Source organism: Gadus chalcogrammus, chromosome 8, assembly GCF_026213295.1.
Source record: "Gadus chalcogrammus isolate NIFS_2021 chromosome 8, NIFS_Gcha_1.0, whole genome shotgun sequence".
In the NCBI taxonomy this organism is placed as follows: Eukaryota; Metazoa; Chordata; class Actinopteri; order Gadiformes; family Gadidae; genus Gadus; species Gadus chalcogrammus.
Genome location: NC_079419.1, coordinates 10,138,720 through 10,159,376, shown reverse-complemented (window position 1 = coordinate 10,159,376; position 20,657 = coordinate 10,138,720). Strand labels below are relative to the sequence as shown.

General features: G+C 43.5%; 3 protein-coding genes and 1 long non-coding RNA gene across 5 annotated transcripts in view; 2 read left to right on the top strand and 2 right to left on the bottom strand.

The window, feature by feature from the left end:
* Window positions 1–126: 126 nt before the first annotated feature.
* On the bottom strand, window positions 127–14,518 carry LOC130387256 (E3 ubiquitin/ISG15 ligase TRIM25-like). The gene is made up of 4 exons (XM_056596275.1): window positions 13,400–14,518; window positions 12,282–12,574; window positions 6,449–7,295; window positions 127–214 (listed from the first exon to the last, which is right to left on the bottom strand). The coding sequence occupies exons 2-4, from the start codon at window positions 12,418–12,420 to the stop codon at window positions 127–129; spliced, it is 1,074 nt and encodes a 357-aa protein (XP_056452250.1). The 5' UTR covers window positions 12,421–12,574; window positions 13,400–14,518.
* LOC130387040 (uncharacterized) lies at window positions 10,244–12,059 on the bottom strand. 2 transcript variants are annotated; one of them, XR_008896275.1, is made up of 4 exons: window positions 11,821–12,059; window positions 11,056–11,105; window positions 10,911–10,964; window positions 10,244–10,739 (listed from the first exon to the last, which is right to left on the bottom strand). It is a non-coding gene; the product is annotated as an uncharacterized LOC130387040 (long non-coding RNA). The 2 variants fall into 2 exon arrangements; XR_008896274.1 differs by having other exon boundaries at window positions 10,244–10,964.
* Window positions 14,519–14,677: 159 nt separating the features above from the next.
* On the top strand, window positions 14,678–18,983 carry LOC130387038 (cAMP-responsive element modulator-like). The gene is made up of 3 exons (XM_056595968.1): window positions 14,678–15,023; window positions 18,263–18,407; window positions 18,774–18,983. Exons 1-3 carry the CDS (start codon window positions 14,993–14,995, stop codon window positions 18,910–18,912), a joined length of 315 nt encoding a protein of 104 aa, XP_056451943.1. The 5' UTR covers window positions 14,678–14,992; the 3' UTR covers window positions 18,913–18,983.
* Window positions 18,984–20,060: 1,077 nt separating this feature from the next.
* Window positions 20,061–20,657, top strand: part of LOC130387255 (neuropilin-1a-like) — a 15,264-nt gene continuing 14,667 nt past the window's right edge. The window contains exon 1 of the mRNA XM_056596274.1: window positions 20,061–20,069. Within this exon, the coding sequence (XP_056452249.1) occupies window positions 20,061–20,069 (9 nt within the window). The remainder of the gene's footprint in view (window positions 20,070–20,657) is intronic.

The window sequence follows — 20,657 nt, the reverse complement described above, 5'->3', positions numbered from 1 at the left end:
GTTCGATTATTTATGAGCCGATATCACTGGAGGTCTGGACCATCTAGGGACCACTGAGGTCTGGACCAACTAGGAGACCATTGAGGTCTGGACCATCTAGGAGGAGACCACTGAGGTCTGGACCATCTAGGAGGAGACCACTGAGGTCTGGACCAGGCAGAGGAGGTTGATGAACGAAGGGTGGAAGCTGTTTCCTCCTGCAGAAGATATAGAGCTGGGTGGGGAGGGGGGAGGGAGGGAGAAGGGGAGAGAGTCTCCTCTCAAGTCCTGGGTGTGCTCATCAAAGATGATCTCACCTGGTCCAGGACTTTATTCCCTTTTTCAAATGCTCTGGGACACAGCGAGTGCTTTATCTACTTGGTAGTTTGCTAGTCTGGCCATATGTTAGCTATTTCTGACCCTGTTGTGACTCTTTTTTAAGATATATTATAGATATATACACATATATACACATACATACATATATATTATATATATATATATATATATATATATATATATATATATATATATATATATATATATATATATATATATATATATATATATTATTTCTCATGCCTGCAACATATTTGTTGCTTGCCAAGTCCAAGCAACAAGGACGTTCCCTGTTCAGCATTAGCCTGTGTGATACTGTGCACAAATTAAACACTTTGACTTTGACTCTTATTTTGACCAACGTTCTTCTTCAGAGCGTCCCTCATTATGCATGATTAACGTTCCATTCTGGACCAACCGCGACCCCTGGTGGAGACACGCAGTAAGGGCCGAAAACGGTTGGGGCAAAAGCCAATTAAAACGATTAAAATAGACCCGTACAAGCTGTTTCATGGGTTGTAATGACAGCTTGGGGCCGAGTACGCCGGTCGGTTCAGTCTAATTTAGCAGTTAATATCTACCCGCCCTTGATAAAGAGCCCCCCCAACCCCCCCCCACCGGCAGGACCGCAGGCCCCCTGGGGTTCCCCTTCTGCTGCGGGGGAGGCCGAGTGGGGGACCATCTGGTCAGTGCCTCAGCGTGCTCCTGATCCACGTCTATTGGGGGACCAAGTTTAATTCAAATGAATTGGTCCTCCATGTAACTTAGCGGATAAAAATCGACAAAATCACATTTACTGTCCCGTCACCGAAGAACTGCATGTCATTTATATTACTTGTATGTTTTTATTAAACCGTTATTTACCCAGTGTGGGCCCTGGTGTAGGCCCTAGGTGTGGCCCCTGGGTGTGTGGTCCCGGGTCGGGTGTAAGCCAAGGTTGTATGCTGGTTGTAGGCTGCTGGCTGATTCACGAAGTGTTTGATTGAACGTGACGTCTAGTCTGATCCTCAAAGCATCGCTTCTGCTTAGCCTATCTTCACCGCCGAATCTATGGGCTGCGTTTCACCCATGGCCTCTAGTGACCGACATTTTATTTAGACACTAAGGCTACTCAATTAAACTAACCTACTTTACTTGATGTTTTACGTTTCGTTGCCAGGAGTCCCCCCAAAAAAGTAATTGCATGCGTGTCTCTCTCTGGACTGAAGGGGGTACTGTTGAGCCGTGTTCAGTGGAGAACGGCTACCAACCCAATCCAATGCAACCAATTAAACTCCTCCTGCGAAAGTAAAACGGTGGAGTATTGACTTTACTACCAGGTCGAGACTGACGCTGTGCAACGCAAAATACAATTCTTTAAAGGGCTTTACTCACCAAGACTCACCACAACATTCACGACTTCATGACTGGGACACACCACAACATGACAGTCCGTCTGCGTGGTCATTGCGTTACGGGGACGTGGGACCATAAAAAGGTCTCCCACCAGTCTGTCCGTAAGCCCGGGTATTTGTATGTCTAGGCAAATTCTAATAGGAGGAATATATTTTTGAACCTTTTGAATGTATGTTGATACAAGAGATTAGTATATTATTTTATGTCAATTATTTGATAGTATTTGCCTCCAAAGGTTGTTGCAATAAAGTGGCGAAGTCACGCCCTTTCCGGTAGAGCCCATGGGACCTTAATGGCGCGTTTCCACTGCAGGGTACGGAACGGATCGGATCGCAAAGGTGCGGGTCGGGTCGCGTTTCCACCGCCAAAAGTGGGCGTGACCCGGACTTTGCCGTACCCGTTCCGGCCCCATTCTCGGGACTCCTCCGTTGCGGTACCCAAAACGAGACCAGACGCCTGAAAGGGTCCCGTGAAATTCTAGCTACACCCCCCCTCCGTTGATTGGTCGACAGAATCATCACTTCCGGGTGACGCGGGGATAAAAACAAACAAACAGTAGCCTCGAGGTATTATTCTTTACAATTAACATGTCGCGTAAAAAGCTTGCTTGGGCGAACAAGGAGGTGGAGACGTTCGTCTGCATTCTTGGGGAGGAAGACGTTGTTTACGATGTTTACGTAGCTGCCGCGGCGATCGACATCCGGCCTACCACCAAGGGTACTGTCGGCAGTGGAAACGCGACCTGGGAACTGAGCTGGTCTTTACCGCCCCCTCCCTACCGCACCTTTGCGATCTGATCCGTACCGCACCCTGCAGTGGAAACGCGGCAGATCGAAAAATATGAATGGGTTTCACTAGAGAGAAAATAATTATTTTCTGGTCCCATTCTTCCTGATTACACATATGTTGTTTGTGGATTTAAATAATAATTTTTCATGCAAAGAAAACTAAAAAAAATCTTAAAGAAGTTTGATAATGTTAGGTTTTGTGTGAGTGTACCACAGTCGCTGTCGCTGTTCTCGATGCAAATTATATACGTCACCACCTGCACTTGGAACTCCAGTACAGACATTGCGATGTCGTATCGACACTTGACGTATTGACACGGACAAAACCCGGAAGGGTTGTTTATAAACGGTGCTCAATCAGTTGGTTTTGATTTCATTGAACGGAGCCCGTTCTCTGACAAAGCCATTGAAAACACGTCTAAAAGCACTGATGAATACATATTTTTATTTTCACATATGTTAAAGTAAGGATTGGCATTGTTAAAGTAAGATATTCAGACAGTATTTTCTAGTTTCTATTAACTGAAAATGAAGAACTTGTCATATGATTGATGAGATTTTATTTGCTCATACAAAACAGAATAAATAAGACAATACATTGATAGAACTGAGGAACAGCTAAATGCAAATCCATAAAAAACGTAATGTTTAGATGGTGAATTGAGGATGAATTCATGAATGTGTTCATATTAGATATTCATCCTATTCCTTGATTTTTTTTTTTTTTATGATTTTCCAGATGTTCAATGAATTGTATCCGTGCCTATACAACTGATAACAATACAAATTGTAACATTTTCCTCGTTTCCACTAGGGGTATCTTTGCTCTATAATTTAAAAAACATCTGTAAAATAGTAAAAATGTCAAGGTAGGCCTATAAGAATGTATATAATGTGTTACCACATTCAGCTGTATGTGTGTATGTGAATTGTAGTGTATGTGTTTGGATACACACACAGGCACACGCACTGACATAGGAGCGGAAAAACGCTGATACACCCATAGGATACACCGGCTACTGAGTGACGCGCATGCGCATTTAATGACATCGTTTACAGGAAGTGCGTCATTATTGCGCTTCTAGGACCCCGGAGCCGATCTGGCAGCCGAACACATCTGGTACTCACACCGTCACCGTTCTCTGGGTAAATATTAATTGCAATATTGATGTTAATATCAAAGTTAACCGTAATGTTAATGTCAACATTAACGTTAGAAAATGTGGTTCGATTGGATTGGACACGAGCACTCAATGACAAAAGTTCAGCTACGATTTTTTTCAGTTGTTTTCGTACTGGAACAGGCTAGCATGCTAACTAACTAGGTTAGGCAGTAACCAACCTCCGCCTAATGCCGAGGGGTCCATAAAGATCCAAAGGTAATTCGTTTTTGCTTATCACAGCATGGACACAATTTGAACTAGTTAATTCACTGCACAAATGGTCAGTACAAGTACGTTTATTATCATCATATGATCATGAAAAATACATGGTCCTATCAACAATGTAACACACATAACAAAAAATAGAAATTCCCTTTTCTCAAACAGACACTGGGAAAGAGTAAGATTGACAAATAAGAAAAAAATATCTATATTTTTGGCCTTTTTGTGCCTTTTTTTTTTACATGTTATTAGTATTCATCATTAACCTCTTCAGATATCATAACAGAAATCATTATTTTAAAGTCGAAATAAGCAGATTACACTCATGCCGTAATCAGAATCCAGTATTCAACGAAGACGTGAAACAACATAACTCTAGTGGCGATTTGTCCTCAATAAAACAATAACTTGAAAATTAAGAAATCAAACAAAGCAACGTAATCAAAATAGCCACTGAGGCACCAGGGCAGGGCCGGCGCTCGGCATAGGCGACCGCCTAGGGCGGCAAATGCGTTAGTCAATTAAAATATACGAAACAAACGGAGAAGGGAGGGGGCGCGGGAGCAATCGCCAGGGCACCCCGAAACCGTCACCGTAGAACTGGTGACCCCCCCCCCCCCCCCCCCCCCCCCCCCCCGCAGCGGCTCTGCATCAGGGGGACGAATCTTACGCATTGCAGGGAGAAGAGTCAACTGTCCAGTCGTGAATTTGGGGTGTCTGAAGGATTATTTTCTGATCTTACAAGCAAACAAAACAAATGTGCAACAGTGGGAACTGACCGCCTCATCTCCTTTGTCTCTCTCGTACAGCTGGTAAAAAAAGTCTTAACTATGCCCGCCTACCTCTATATATAGGCTAGTAATAATTTCTAAACAAAAGCGTAAACAAACTCAAATTAACTTTAATTTATAATACAAACGAGAAAATAAACATAAAATAATCATATTATTTTATATTGAGCAAACAAACTAAATGAATGTTTTACAATTAAATCTTACAACTGCATAGCTCCCACAATAACAAAACACATCATGATAAAGTGGAAAGTGGAAAGAGAGATTGTGTTTTATTGGTACCATTATGAGACCAGAAGTTAAGTACACAACTCATGCACTTAAGACCTTTAATCTGCACTTTGTATTTTATCATATCACTCTCTAATTTAAATACACTAAATCAGGACCTGAGCATCCAATAATATGATATTTTTAAACTCTGACTGAACCCTGCTCGCCTGTCCTGTTGGTCACATTTACAGTGACAGTGAGCTATGAAGTTCAAAAGCTTCATGACGTTAAATTAAAAAAAATTAACACCCTGCTTGGCAGTAAAGGCAGATCTGGTCAGGCAAGTTTATCAACCACTTCTTTGATTTACTTTTGATGAGTATGAGAAAGAGTATGGTGGTTGATCAACAAGGTGTTGCCGAACTTTAGAATTGCAACAAACTTTACGAACTTGACAATTAAGGCTTGAATCTGACTTGGTGGGAGGTATTCAGAACCTTTGCATTACATTGACTTCACATTGGTGAACTGGTGAACTCATTCTGGAGCCTTTAACCGGGACTGGATGAGGAGAAAGTGGTGACCCTGACAACAGAGGCTAGGTACAAATCTCATAGCAGAGACTCATTCAGTGATTTACTTAAAGTTTATAGTGCAGGTTTAAGTGTCTTTATCATCTCACTGACTAAAATACACAACACAATTATTCATATACAGTCCCATGGATAATCATTAAAATAGTGTCTATATGACTGAGACAGCCCATATGATTAAATCGTCACAATTGTTGACGGACCCTATTCACCAACATATGCTCTGACACTGCATCATGTGTCAATCTTTACCTGTAGATGGTAACACTGTGTTTATAACACTGCATCATGTGTTAACCTATAGCTGCAGAGGATAGCAGAACTCTGCAAAGACCCCTGGTCGTTCATACAGCCAAATGCCAGTATGGAGGGGCTGTGTGAATCGGGTCTGGACCTCGTGGAGTAGAGTCATGGTGTCAGAGATGCTGTAAAAGCAGAGAGTACCGGCACTGTAGTCCAGGTACACCCCCAGCCTAGAGGGACGGCGACCTGGTATTTTAGTGATGATTCTGTTGTGTTCAAATTCGGTACCGATTTGGCAAATAGTCAAAGACCAAGACTTGTCATCATTTCCAAACCCTGTTCGATTCCACGAACTGTCCTTGTAACCCACAGCGATGGAGACGTAGTGTCCTGTCCACTTCACCTCCCAGTATTTTCTCCCTGTCAGTCCCTCCTGGCTCAGACACTTCCCCACTGTCTCTTGCTGTTTTGGTCCGGACAACGTCATTCTTCGGTTTTCCTCACACAGAGACAGGGAATCGGTTTTTGTGCTCGGGTCAAATGTTATTTCACATGCATATTGTAAGAAATCTGCTCTGGTCTGTGGCTCAGGGTGCGGTGAAGGTAAATCATCAGCCTGAGCCAATGGCAGTGAAATCTGAGAGATATTGTCTATTATGAATTTGTTTAGTTTTTCTGTCATCTCTGCAAAAGCTCCAGTCCCGTTCTCCAAGTCCAGCATTGGAGGGATATCTCTGGTTGTTAAGCCATTGTGTTCCTTGAGATGCACGTTCTGAGGGTAGTTCTGTAGAAACGTGACGTGGCTCTGGATGTGGGAGAGATGCTTCAGGTCAGCTTCACTCCTCTTCATGTTAACGATCTCCCACTCCAGATCCGTATGCAGGTCTTTTAGCCAGCTCAATGCAGCCTGCTGATTGGTCCTGATCATCTCTTTAATGTCCAACCTCTGACTCTCAAGGGGACGGATCATCTCAGCAAAGGCCTCATCGACATCACTCAATGTTTCATCAGCAGACTGATTGATAGCGTCTATCTTGTGATGAAGCACTTTGAGGTCTTCCCATCCCTTCTGAATTCTTGTCCTTGTGGTTTTCTGGTGGCTGCCGAGGTCTTCCTGCCTTTTATTTCTCTCTGCCTCGACTGAGATCATGTCATGGCCTTTGTGTTCACCCACAGCACAAACACAGCAGATACTTTGTTGATCCTGACAGCAGAACATCCTGATTACCTCATCGTGAAGGGGGCAGATGTTGTCCTGAAGGTCTGCTGTTGGTTCCACCAGAATGTGTCTCTTTAGCCCAGGAACTTGAAAGTGACTCTGGAGGTGCTCCTCACAGAAGGAAGCTTGACAACCCAGGCAGGACTTGATGGCCTTCATCTTCCTCCCAGCACAGAGATCACAGCCCAAATCTTCAGGTCCAGCATAGCAGTGGTCAGGGGGAGCGTCTCGCAGTCGTGTCCTCTTGAGATCCTCCATGACATCAGCTAGAACGGTGTTCTTTACCAGAGCTGGTCTTGGTTCAAAGACATGTCTGCACTGGGGACAGCTGTATATGTCCTTTTCATTGTCCCAGTAATATGTAATACAGTCCAAACAGTAGCTGTGGCCACAAGCGAGAGTCCCTGGATCACACAGCAGATCCAGACAGATCGAACAGCAGTATCTGTCCCGGTCCAGCAGAGAGCTTTGCTGCGCCATTCGGCCTCCAACAGAAGCTAAAGTCTGACTGTTTCCTTTGGACTTCACTGTGAGTGTTCTGCTCATCACTTACTGTAAATCTGTTCATCTTTCCCTTAGTGTACACGCCCAGTGCACAGCAGAGGCTGGGATAGGGAGGTATGTTGTAGAACAATGGAGATAATTATGTGAAAAATAGTTCTCTAGGTGGTAATTGTTTTGACATTGGATTGTTGATTATTAGGGATGTCCTGATAACTCTTTTTCACTTTCGATACGATAGTGATAGTGCAGCTTTGGCTATCTGCCGAAACCAATATCAGTCCGATACTTTGTTTTGCTCTTGAACAAATAATAATAAGATATAGAAGCACTTTTTGCATATTTGCCAATAAGCCACCTAAAAACATCTCACTAAAGATGGATTGAATGGTATAAATCAAGTCAAAAGATTTGAACAGAGTTCAAAAGTCTAGATTTATTTCTCCCCTCCAATATCAGATCCAGCGTACCTGTCCATTATTGGACCGATATCGATTCCGTGGATCGGATCGGGACATCCCTATTGATTATCTTACTCGATATACGTATGTGCAGTATCCAAGGCAATCTAAACCTTATCCTGTTTCTAAAATAAATCATCATGTGAAGATTGTATAATAAAAAAGGTAATAATTTGACCAAACCCTGCTTGAGGAGGCATGCAGTTCTTGATCTCCATGATGTTTAGTTGAATTCCATACAGCGCCCTGGTTGCCAGGAAAGAGCAGAATCCGGTTGGGTAAGTTCTTCAACAACACTGGCAGCTGGCATCTGCTTTAGATTAACGAACGTTTCTGTCAATAATCAGTCATAAGGGCCTTGCCAGCTTCCTCTGTCATCTACAATTTGGGGAGGTCAACCTCCATGAGATGACTTACTTGAGCCACGCTGGGTGATGCTTCCAGCCGTTGTCATTGGAACATTAGTTGTTTGATCCACCAGGAGGCGCCAAACTTGACCAGATTTTGAGTTTGAATCTGACTAGGTAGGATTAATTTGTCTTCTATGTAAAGATGTCACATTGACTGGTCACTGGTAAAAGGGTGAACATCTTGAGGAGCCTTTAGCAGAGGACTGGATGAAGCTAAAGGAGTTACCTTACCAACCACTAGGAGAGAGCCTGACCCAACTTTCACCATCACCACGATGCTCACATCTTAACCTTTAGTTCACATGAAGAATTACATGAACTCACTGTGCTGATTTTATTTTCAAATAAGAGCCACAGAATAACAGTATATATATATATATATACATGTGAATAACTTCTATAATAGTGTGAAACTGTATAGTGGTCTATTTTAAAAAGCAAAAGACTTTAGTATTTAAGTATTTGACGGAAATGTTATGATCCTTACTTTAGAGATATTCAATCAGCAGTGATGAGGCACTTTGAGGTCTTCCCAACCCTTCTGGATTCTTGTCCTTGTGGTTTTCTGGTGGCTGCTGAGGTCTTCCTTCCTTTTATTTCTCTCTGCCTCGACTGAGATCATGTCAAGGCCTCTTTGTTCATACACAGCACAAACACAACAGATACTTTGTTGTTCCTGACAGCAAAGCATCCTGATTAGCTCGTCGTGACGGGGGCAGATGTTGTCCTGAAGATCTGCTGTTGGTTCCACCCAGTGGTGTAGTCTATTTTATTGTAGTGGGTATACTGCGATGATTCCCTCCCAGCCTCGTACAAACCCGTCCCACCGGTACGTGCACGTGTGTGGCACTTATGGGATGTCGCACCACACTCACCAACGCAGGGGTCTACAACCCGCTGACCTTTAACGATTATCAACAATCATGTAATGCTGAGTAGGTTTATCAGTTTTAATAACAGTATGAACAAATAGAAGACAAAAATGACAAGTTGTGCTTTGTATATCTATAGTAGCAATAGCACATGCTAAACAAGGAGAAAATCTACTCAAAATAATTTAATGAACTCTTTACAACCATGGCTATGAGAAGGAGATGACAGGAGACTAATGTTTCACTCTTTCAATTGCTCTAATTTGAGCTCTTACTGTTGTTATCTATCATACCATACAGTAATTGAATTGTGTAAAAGTGTGAAATTACTGCACCTTAAAAATGACCATGAATTAGCTATACTCTCATTTGCATAGTGATTAACATTATGAATTTCAATTGTGTATACCAACTGTATGTTGGCTGACATTTACCTAACTTGTTTTCCCTCCACTCTAACCAAGGATGCCTGTTTTTAAATTCCCTAGCCTGACACCCAGTCCAAAAGGCTGGCCAGGGGGTTCTCATCTAAAAGTAACAAGGAGATATAAAGTGGGATTAAAACATTGTCTTCTGTTGACTACTTGTTATGTGGTTTACACATTAATATGGGAGGACTGGACACACACACACACACGCACACACACGCGAGAAGGAGGGGCTCGGCCCGCCAACTAATGTGCAGAGATGCAGGGGCAGCTTCGCGCTTCGTAACAGAGACAGGGCAGAGCGCGAGCGCGCAGGGGGAATTTTATGAATGTGTGAATGTAGGAGATAACTTCCCCTGCTTAGAGTATTTTATTGCAGTTATACCCAACCGATATTTGCGAAAAATAAACACAGAAGTGAAAGATCTGTCACAAGACGATTGATACGTATCCGTGCATATTTTTAAGTCGGTATACGCAAATCCTGGTGCGTTCCTAGTGGGTATACGGCGTATCACGTAGACTACACCACTTCCACCAGCTTGTGTCTCTTCAACCCAGGAACTTGATAGTGACCCTGGAGGTGCTCTTCACAGAAGGAAGCCTGACAACCTACACTCAAAAAAATATTTAAGCCCAAAAGTTAAAATGTATGCATTTCAATTACATGACAATTTTCCATCTATTTTGATCACATAACTCCAATGTAAAAAATGACATTTCAATCCATGTTTATTAATCATGTTCATTCAACATGAATAAATTAGATAAACTCAACATTAATCAATTAAATTGGACTTACTCAGGTATTATGCATAAACCCAATGTATTTGGTTAGATTACATGAACATGATTAATAAACATGGATTGAAATGTCATTTTTTACATTGGAGTTATGTGATCAAAATAGATGGAAAATTGTCATGTAATTGAAATGCATACATTTTAACTTTTGGGCTTAAATAGTCTTCACTGTACCTCAGTTTTCGTATTCTGCTGAAATTCAGCTACAACAATCACTGTTTACAAAAACACAAGTTAAATATCATTTTGCGAAGAAATAAGAAGGTAGGACATACATTAGAGCAATTATCCATATTTATTACGACAACAAGGAGCCTGGAAAGGAATTTGGAAAATAAATAAAAAACAAATACATTTATTGACAGTTGTACAAATTAGTACAATCTCCTGTGTGTGTGTGTGTGTGGAGATTGAGATTGATCCAGAGGCAACTGTTAGTGTGATCTGAAGAGCACTAAATTACAAGAATAACGCTGAGCTCAATACCTGCTTGATACTGGTGATATGTCACAAAGTTTACACTCCCACATTCACACAAACCTGCAGAAAAAAAAGAAAGGGTGGAAGGGACAGATTAGCTGATCAATATTTTAGTAGAGAAAACCCAACAAAAAATGCCACTAATACTTACTATTAAGAGGTTGCCCTGGTTTTCACAAAGTAAATCCAAAGAGAGAATACCTGAATATGAAAATTGAGGAAAAGTAGGCTATAAGTGACAATTCACACGAGACGATAAATGTAAGTCCATGGGCATGAATCCCCCCCCCCCCCCCCCCCCCAACAGCCGCCAACTCTCGTCCAAAACTGTGGTAATATGGCATCTTTGGACGTTTTAATACATTTGGAGATGGCAAAGTATAGCATATATTCGAACTGTGTTTTATCAAAACAACCACGTTTTCATAGATTGCCAGTACACTCCCGACAACAGGCTCTCACTCCCTACTCAACGGCTGGACGTGTACGGTCGGCAACCACTCCCTCGATTGCACCTTAACGGCCAGGAGCCAGTCAATCGCGGGGACATGCGAAATACGATAGCTAGCTAAATGCTTTGGCAGACCCAATGTCGTAGTGCTAGCCACCTGACGTAAACCATGCCTAAATGCTAAGGGCACAAGCCGTTGCACAACATAAGCCAAGGGATTTGCGATACCATTGTGAAAGCAATAGCATATTTATGGTGTTTCATGACTATTTTCCTAGCCAGGTTACCCAGCTAGTTAGCTAAATAGTTAGCTAGTGCTAGTTACAGTGCTAGATAACTCGCCTAAATGAATAAAGAAACGCTTATATTCAGTAACAGAACATCTATTCTAATGTTACCCATTAAACATGTGGACATCTAATAAATAATCGGTTTCTAGTTAACTTAAACGGATAAAAAGCTTACCAAACTCGGTCCATTTATCAGCACGAGGTCTGCTGGTTCAGGAATGAAAGAGTGGCTTCAGGTGGATCCAATGAATTCCAGTGAAACGATTAAATAGACTTAATGTGAATAAATCAGATTTAATTTCCTATTGAACTGGTTTATGTTGTATTTAATGAATATGGATGAATATAATATATGATGTATTTACTTTAAACAGGTTTAATTTAAATGTTAAGCTTAAAGTTTATTATGGCAAAAAATCATTTTTTGAGTGTAGGCAGGACCTTATGGCCTTCATCTTCCTCCCAGCACAGACATCACAGCCCACGTCTTTAGGTCCAGCATAATAGTGCCAGGGGGAGCGTCTCGCAGTTGTGTCCTCTTGAGATCCTCCAGGACATCGGCTAGAACGGTGTTCTTTACCAGAGCTGGTCTTGGTTCGAAGGTCTGTCTGCACTGGGGACAGCTGTAGATGTCCTCCTCATTGTCCCAGTGTCCTGTGATGCAGTCCAAACAGTAGCTGTGGCCACAAGCAAGAGTCTCCGGATTAAACAGCAGATCCAGACAGATGGAACAGCAGTATCTGTCCCTGTCTAGCGGGGAGTTTCGCTGCGCCATTTGGCCTCCAACAGAATCCAAAGTCTGACTGTATTCCTTTAGGCTTCTTTGTAGGTACTTTGGTTATCGTTTCTATAAATGTAAATGTATTTCCCCGATTTCCATGCTGTACACACCCAGCTCTTAGCAGTCGAGACCATACGAGACCCAGAGCCTGTATTTAAGACCAAGAAAGAGAATAGGCCTACACAATGAAGAGGAATGGTTCTAATGATGCTATTTGTTTTGAGGGAGTATTTGTTCCTTTGCCTCAGTCTAGTGCAGGGGTCACCAACCTTTTTGAAACAGAGAGCTACTTCATGGGTACTGAGCCATACGAAGGGCACCCAGTTCTATACATTCTTCTGAAATAACAAATTTGCTCAGTTTGCCTTTAGTTATATATTACTATTAATGATTAATGATACTCATCTATGTGAAGACATGTTAATTAATTAAGTCATGTTAATGATTTCTCACAATTATGATCAACAATGACTTAAAAAAGGTGGGAAAGAGTTGTTCAAGAATGAGTATAGTGCTATTTTTAGAACAGGCCTGCGGGCGCCTCATGTGGTCCTTGCGGGCGCCATGGTGCCCGCGGGCACTGCGTTGGTGACCCCTGGTCTAGTGGTTGGATTACATATTCCTTACTGGCAGCACAGCTTTTAGATGATGCAAAGCAACAGTAAAAATGCAATCCCATAATTGATCTGTTTAAAAAGGGTTGGATCTGAAGTTAGGGTTGTGCACAGTTTTAACCAATGAATGACATCTCAGGTCCACAGTAACATAAACGTGGTTTCAAGAATCACAAATGCAAATTCATTCAAGAAATACAAAACACAACAACCACTTATGTTAGAGGAAAAGTGCTGTAGTGTGTTACAAAGCAGTCTAATGCATTTTTTTTTAATGCACCAAGTATGAGTGTATGATAACATGTCAATATGAGCACCAGTGGCCCTCTAGCGGTTAACCAAGACTCTACATGACTTACCTGTTCCTGTCAGCTTTGGGTTGCCAGGTACCGTCCATCAATAATTGTGTCTGCGCTGCAGCCGTCTGGAGGGGCCACGGTTCAGTCTGGTTCACTTTAGTGAATCGACGCACTGTAGTCCGTAGTCTGTAAACTACTTCAAGACAAATTTATTTATACAGCACATTTCATACAGAAGGCAGGCTCAATGTGCTTCACATAAAAACATCTCATGCAACAAAATAAAACAGAATTAAAAATGAAGGCCTAAAATGTATTTAGCAGCTGGATTTAAAAAGATCAGGCCAGCAAAATATTTGATTTAATATTAGAGCCTGATCAGGTGAAGAGGCGGGCAGCAAAGTTACCAAGCATACATCCAGTGAAACAATTTGTTACCATGATTCCTATTAGGAAACTTTTCCATCATGTTTGACCATTGTGGAGAGTTTAGGATTGGCAGGAGAGGCCAAGTTAAAGTGCAATACACTATGGGGGAAGTGGAGATGTCTGCAAGGCTGCAAGACTGTTAAAGTAATCTACACATCAAAGATGTCAGTCGATTGGCCTCAATATCAGACTTCGTGGCTCCAGGCAATGCAAACGCAAACTATCCGAGGAGAATGTATAGACATCCCATTTCAATTGACTAGTAATTATATAAACATGGTTTATACTGTATAATATTTATTTGATTGTATATTATAGTTAGATAGATGATATTTACACGACCCACACGCATACGTATAAAGGCAAACACACATTTACATTTAGGGCATTAGATGACACTCTTATCCAAAATGACTTACAAAATAACATTTGTCAGAAGAAGAGCAACATTATATTGGTACAGGAACATACACGCACGTATAAAGGCACACAAATGCATAGGTATAAAGACATACACACACAGACATAAAGACACACACATACACACACACACATATAGGTATAAAGGCTCACACACACACACACACACACATACACACACACACACACACACACACAGGCATTAAGGCACACACACACACACACATATTGGTATAAAGACACAAACACACACACAAAGGCATTAAGGCACACACACATAGGTATAAAGACACACACACACAGTAGTTAGTGCTCACAGTTCGCCTGGGACACAATATCCTCTTGTTTGTTACCCGGTTGCGTCACAAGGTCTATTAATACACACACCCACACCCCTCTCTTCCTCCCCTCCCCCCCACGGGCTTAGCATGCAGCGACCCGCGGTGACGTCACCGTGATGTCACCACCCCTGATGGTAATCTGGTGTCAAACGTTGTTGGGTCACCACTCTAGTGTACAGGAACCCAGACGGAGACGGAGAGAGAGAGAGCCAGAGAGTGCGAGAGAGAAACAGAGTTGTAGAGAGAGCCAGAGAGTGAAAGAGAAACAGAGTGAGAGAGAGCAAGAGAGTGAGAGACAGCAAGAGAGTGAGGGAGAGTGAGAGAATCAGAGAGTGAGAGACACTGGGTCAGAGAGAACCGTAGAAGAGAGAGACAGAGTCAAGAACACTCTGTGGGACAGGGCTAAGGAAATTTGTATTTGAGAGCGACTCTTAGGGGTGTTGTGGGTCTGGAGGCGTGGAACATGGCTGTCACCGGGGACGACACTGAGTCAGGTAGGCTTTGTTTTCCTCTAACATTTGTAGTTTCCTGTGGAGATTTCACTGTGTCCGTGTCCTCTCTGTGTCAGTGTGTTCTGACCTGGAGGGCAACCTCCATTTGGTGAAGCAGGGCTCTAAACTAACATTTTTCACTGGTTGCACTGGTGCGCCTAACTTTTTTTCTTAGGTGCACCAGCACAAAAGTTAGGTGCACCCAAATTGTCGACCATATCGCATTCAACACTGCAGTTTTACAGGTTCACGTTTTTTAAATAGCTGTCCATGTAGGCAATATTGACTTGTAAATGATGAACTAAGAATCTGGTCAACCTAATGTTCTTTATTTGAATATTTGCACAAGAAAGGTAATTTCACTGAAACATTTTGGTGATTTAAGTGCTTCACTGAGCTGCAATTTAAACTTAAAACATCTGAAGATAAATGAAATAAAAAGAAAATCTAAATTAAAAGTGCAAGTGTTTTAAACTGAAACTTCAAACTGAACATCTCATGGCTCCAGGTCTTATGGACTATCCTCAATTGCAGTCACATGCCCCTCTGATGGCCAACTCATGTAGTTTGGCCTTCTTGATCTTTGGCAATAGCCCGGGCTATTATTTGTTTTCTATCACTGAACTTTCGAACAAACTCTTGCTCAGCAACGATGGGAAATAGCCTACTATCAAATGCATTATTTAAACCAGTATGAATATTACCGTAGGCCTATATGTTTACCAGGCAATTGAATAACGCCTGCACACACACACAGGCACGCACGCACGCACGCACGAACACGCAGAGTGGTAATCGGGAGAGTTGGGAGAATTCCCGGTGGCCCGTTAACGTTTCAGGCGGCGCCGGGTCAACGTCGCAACCAATTCCGTTTTGTCTAGAGGGGAGTAACTGAGCGCCCCCTCCCGAAGTGGAACAGCCCAGGTCGGCCTTGAACTGCGATTGGTCAGAAAGACGTAACAGCTAATGACAACATTGAACTCTCATGCAGGCTCGAACAGAGTGACACAAACACACACATCGTTTTTCATCCACTCCGTATCCAGCTTATTCCATGCTTAAAGCACCCAGGCTACTATGCGGCGAGCTGGGGCTCTCATGTTCTCCCCTGCGGTGTATACCTTGTCCGCATCCCCTGCCATCCAGTTGTCATACGATTCATGCAGACTGGTTTTCAACGGCTGATTCCATGGATGTAGCCTACTTTGCGTGTGCCGTGTTTTCCCGCCGATGTGGCGAAGCTGTATGGTTATGCTGTTGAGAGCTTAAATAAATGCACGATATAAGTTGACTGAACAATTATTGAAGTTTAACATTTTGTTCAGCAAATTTGACAACTGACAGATGCAATATTGTAGCCAGTGAAAATCGCAAAATTCTGACGAGCATTCTTAAATGAAGTAGAATAAACAGGAATATCTGGACCACGGCCAATCAGAGGGGGGTCCCGCTATTCATTATCTCTGATTGGATTGGACCATGATATGGGCCTTTCAGAGTCGCAGAGTTTTTTTCTTTTTGAACGGCTGGTTGCACCGGTGCGACCTCCGATTTTTTTTAGTCGCACCATTGAGAAATTAGGTCGCATGTGCGACCAAATTGGTCGCACTTTAGAGCCCTGTGAAGGCTATTTTAGTTGTAGTAGTTTCTAGAACTGTTGGGCTAAGATAAGTAAGGTGCGGATAAGTCTGATGCCTTTATCACAATTACCTTGTGTTAAACATGATAGTCTCTAAATCACAGGAGGCAAAGGCGGTGTACTGAATTCATGTTTGTTTTATGAGCCTAGGAGCTGCTTCACTTCTGCCTACAATTTATATTATGACAAGATAAGTCAGAATAGTCAAGTTGTTCATTTCACAAAACTTTTTCCAGAGTTGCCCTATTGTTTTGCTTTTTGAGACACGACTCCTAGTAACAGGAAGTATGCAGAGTATAGATGTGGAGAAGTGAGGACTCCTCTGGGTGGTTGGCCGGTCGTTAGCTCCTGTGTTAGCCTCAGTTCTGTGTAGCTTCCTAGCTCTCCGTTAGCTTCGTCTGTGTAGCGTTAGCTTGCGCTACACAACTGAACGGTTAGCTTGTTAGCTTCGTCTGTGTGCGGTTAGCTTGTGCTACACTGTGTCTCAACAGTTAGCTTGCTAATTTCGTCTCTGCGATGAGCTGGTTAGATATTTCCGTGAGTGAGCGGCTAACCTAGCTAGCAACAGTTTGGTCTTTGCGTGTGTGCGTGTGAGTGTGTATGTGTGCGTGTGTGCGTCTGCGTGTTCCCGGAGGAGGAGTCTGGTCAGTTTGACGTCACCGTCTTTCCTGGAACACGCGCAGGAAAAACAAAATGCAAAAAAAATGGTCGAGGCAAGACGCACAAACTGACGTCAGTGCTGTGTTATCACATTGCCCTGCGCGCGCACACACACACACACACACACACACACACACACACACACACACACACACACACACACACACACACACACACACACACACACACACACACATACACACACGCGTACAACACGTCACCAATCAAACCGCAGGCAGTTCATGGCTGGATTACGATAATAATAAAATCGTCATGTTGGGGTATAGTGTGTGTGTGTGTGTGTGTGTGTGTGTGTGTGTGTGTGTGTGTGTGTGTGTGTGTGTGTGTGTGTGTGTGTGTGTGTGTGTGTGTGTGTGTGTGTGTGTGTGTGTGTGTGTGTTTGTTTGTTTGACAGGTATACACAGACGTCTAGTTGTATTAATGTCGGTTTAGCGGGTATATCCAACCGTCACCGCGGGGGTCACAAGGGAAGCGAGTAGCCGCAGCTATAGCGTCATTACACAGAAAGACCTACCTTCTCAATACTTCTCCTTTACGAACATACTGCAATATATTACTTGACGTGGATGGATAGGTGAATTATACTTAATAATACATAATTACAAATCGTTACAACTATCGGTTTGGAGCGGCGGCTCAGTCTTTCTTTCGTTTAGCGGGCAGTGGCTACCGACCGTTGCTATGACAACAGCCTGAAACGCCGGAGGAACGACTTCCTCAGGAAGGAAAGGACAAGACGAACAACTAACAATAATAAACAAACAACAATCATAAACAATAAACAACCCCAGGTGTTTTTTTGTTTTTTTTCTGAGATCGTTTGCACAATGTTTACAGAAGGTGGATTATTAATATGATGATGATGATGATGATAACCAGATGAGGTCATAGTGCTGACCGCTGAGTTCCCCCCCATGCTCAGATGCCACTGGAGACGTCCCGGCATATCAGCTGCGCTCGCCAGACTCCGACCTGGCCCAGGGGGCTGTGATGTCATTGTCTGGAGGCCACGCCCCTCGTGGTGAGGAGGTGACGCGCAAACGGGAGGTCAGACTGATGAAGAACAGGTGAGGAGGAGGAGGACGGGGTCTGTGTGTTGTGTGTGTGTGAAGGCCATGCTACTTCAGCTGAAAGGTTGTGGGTTCGATCCCTAATGTCTCTACCTGCTGGCCTCCTCGAGCAAGCTGACCTCTAACCCCTACCTGCTCCTTAATGACTGCAGTGTGTAGTAGTGTGTAGTTGTGTCTGTTGTAGTGTGTACTCAGTACCTGTGTCTCTGCTGGTCTGTAGTGTGTGTAGTAGTGTGTAATCCATACATGTGTCTCAGTCTTTAGGGGGGAGTAGTGTGTAGTAGTAGTTCATATTAGTGTGTATTAGTGTGTAGTATTGTGTAGTAGTGTGTACTCAGTACCTGTTTCTCTCCCGGTCTGTAGGGAGGCGGCCCGGGAGTGCCGCAGGAAGAAGAAGGAGTACGTCAAGTGTCTGGAGAACCGTGTGGCCGTGCTGGAAAACCAGAACAAGACCCTCATCCAGGAGCTCAAGACCCTCAAGGACATCTATTGCCACAAGTAGGGCCTCCCAGTCGTCACGGCAACCGCCTCCGGATGACGGGATAGCTGACATAGGGGGGGGGGGGGGGGGGGGGGGGGGTTTGGAACGAGACTGAGACTGAGATTTTCTATGCTGAAACTTGGAAACCACTTTCTAAACGCTGAGCGGACATGTGACCAGTCACATGTCAGGGGAACAGGAAGCAGCGCAGGAAGTCGGGGTACTTCCTTGAGAGGCCTACCGTGTTTCCTGTCCTGGGGGGGGGGCCTTAACCGGGGTGCCCCCCCCCCCCCACCCCGCGCAGGTCAGAGCTCAGTGCTCAGCAAGTCATCGGCCGACAGACAGACACACAGCTCGATTGCCAATGCAACTAGACAACCAGACGGACAGACAGACGGATAGTCAGCCAATCACCGCCCGCCCCTCAAGCTCCAGGCATTCCTCTACAAACGTGTTTTTATTGTGTTCTTCGGGTGAGAACCTAGTTTCTGTGTCCACCGTCGCGCTGCACCCTCCATCTTGATTGTAGTCCAGATTTGTATTTTTGTAGTCCGATAAAATGCTTCAATAGAAATGTCATCTTTGTCTTCACCTTCCCAAAGCCACTTGCATTTCTATCCCCTCCATTTGTTTATAACGTCACTGTTTTACTAACATGTGTTTGAGATGACAGAGTGAGATGACTGAATCCCTGAGGTTGTTGGAGGGCCTCTTCGCACTGCAGCCCTCAGAACGTGTAGTAGTTAAAGTTCCTGTGTGTCATCATTCATATCTTCATGTCCCAGCAGGATATCCGCTGGGACGACTTTCACATCTTTCCCTCATGTTGAATAAAATATTTTTGTTATGCAAGTTGTGTTTTTATTCAGTTCAAAGACTCCTACAACGGGAGTGGATCTACAGGTTAAATGTGCCTCATAGTTCATCCAACTAACATTTTTAGATATGAAACTGAACTATAATAAATATGTTATGATGCCGTTGGAAAGGGTGATAAGGAGGAGAGGTTGTAAGATCGAGTATTAGCCCTTTTTATTTATTTTATATTGTTTATATTGTTATATTAACTTTCTAATGTCTTTGTTTGTAGTACCTATTATACAGCTGTATTATACATGAATTGTTTGACGCGTTAAAGATCAGGACTCAGTCTCTGGTGACCTCTAGCGATGATCTCGGTGAACTGCGTTCAGGGTAATGACTTCATGATGGGCTTCTGTCTCCTCCTAAGTAACGTCCCTTTATTTCTGCGGTCCATAGTAGAGGTTTACTAATACTTATAGATTGAGATGCAGTTTCTATCAGGGAACTCATCTCACTCACACACACACACACACACACACACACACACACACACACACACACACACACACACACACACACACACACACACACACACACACACACACACACACACACACACACACACACACACACACACACACACACACACACACACACACACTACTCGTTTTCTCGCGAGGACAGCAACTCTCGCCTCCCCGCTCTGTACTGGTGGATGTGATCCGACAGACATCCAAGAATGTCTTCCATCGTCCACGGATGGCCCGACCCTTCGCGCGTGCGCAGTATCGCCCATCGCCCATTCACTCCCACGGCGGATTACCATCCGCGGCATCGGGTTTGAATCGTGCGCGGACCTTGGACGGTTTATCACGGCGTGAATATCAGGACACCCGCAGGCTGTCATGGGGTCCCCGTGAGACTGGAACGGGTGAACCGACCGTCCTGTTAACGGGCTTCTT

Bases quoted from the DNA above. Each gene is read 5' to 3' on its own strand.
- LOC130387256 (XM_056596275.1), bottom strand. From the start codon at position 12,420: ATGGCGCAGCGAAACTCCCCGCTAGACAGGGACAGATACTGCTGTTCC. The intron at 7,296-12,281 runs AGGACATCTACA...ATTACTGGGACA, and splicing joins AGGACACTGGGACAATGAGG to ATGAAAAGGACATATACAGC. The intron at 215-6,448 runs GCTGGACTTGGA...CTCCCCACCCAG, and splicing joins ACCAGAGATATCCCTCCAAT to CTCTATATCTTCTGCAGGAG.
- LOC130387038 (XM_056595968.1), top strand. From the start codon at position 14,993: ATGGCTGTCACCGGGGACGACACTGAGTCAG. The intron at 15,024-18,262 runs GTAGGCTTTGTT...CCCCATGCTCAG, and splicing joins CGGGGACGACACTGAGTCAG to ATGCCACTGGAGACGTCCCG. The intron at 18,408-18,773 runs GTGAGGAGGAGG...CCCGGTCTGTAG, and splicing joins GTCAGACTGATGAAGAACAG to GGAGGCGGCCCGGGAGTGCC.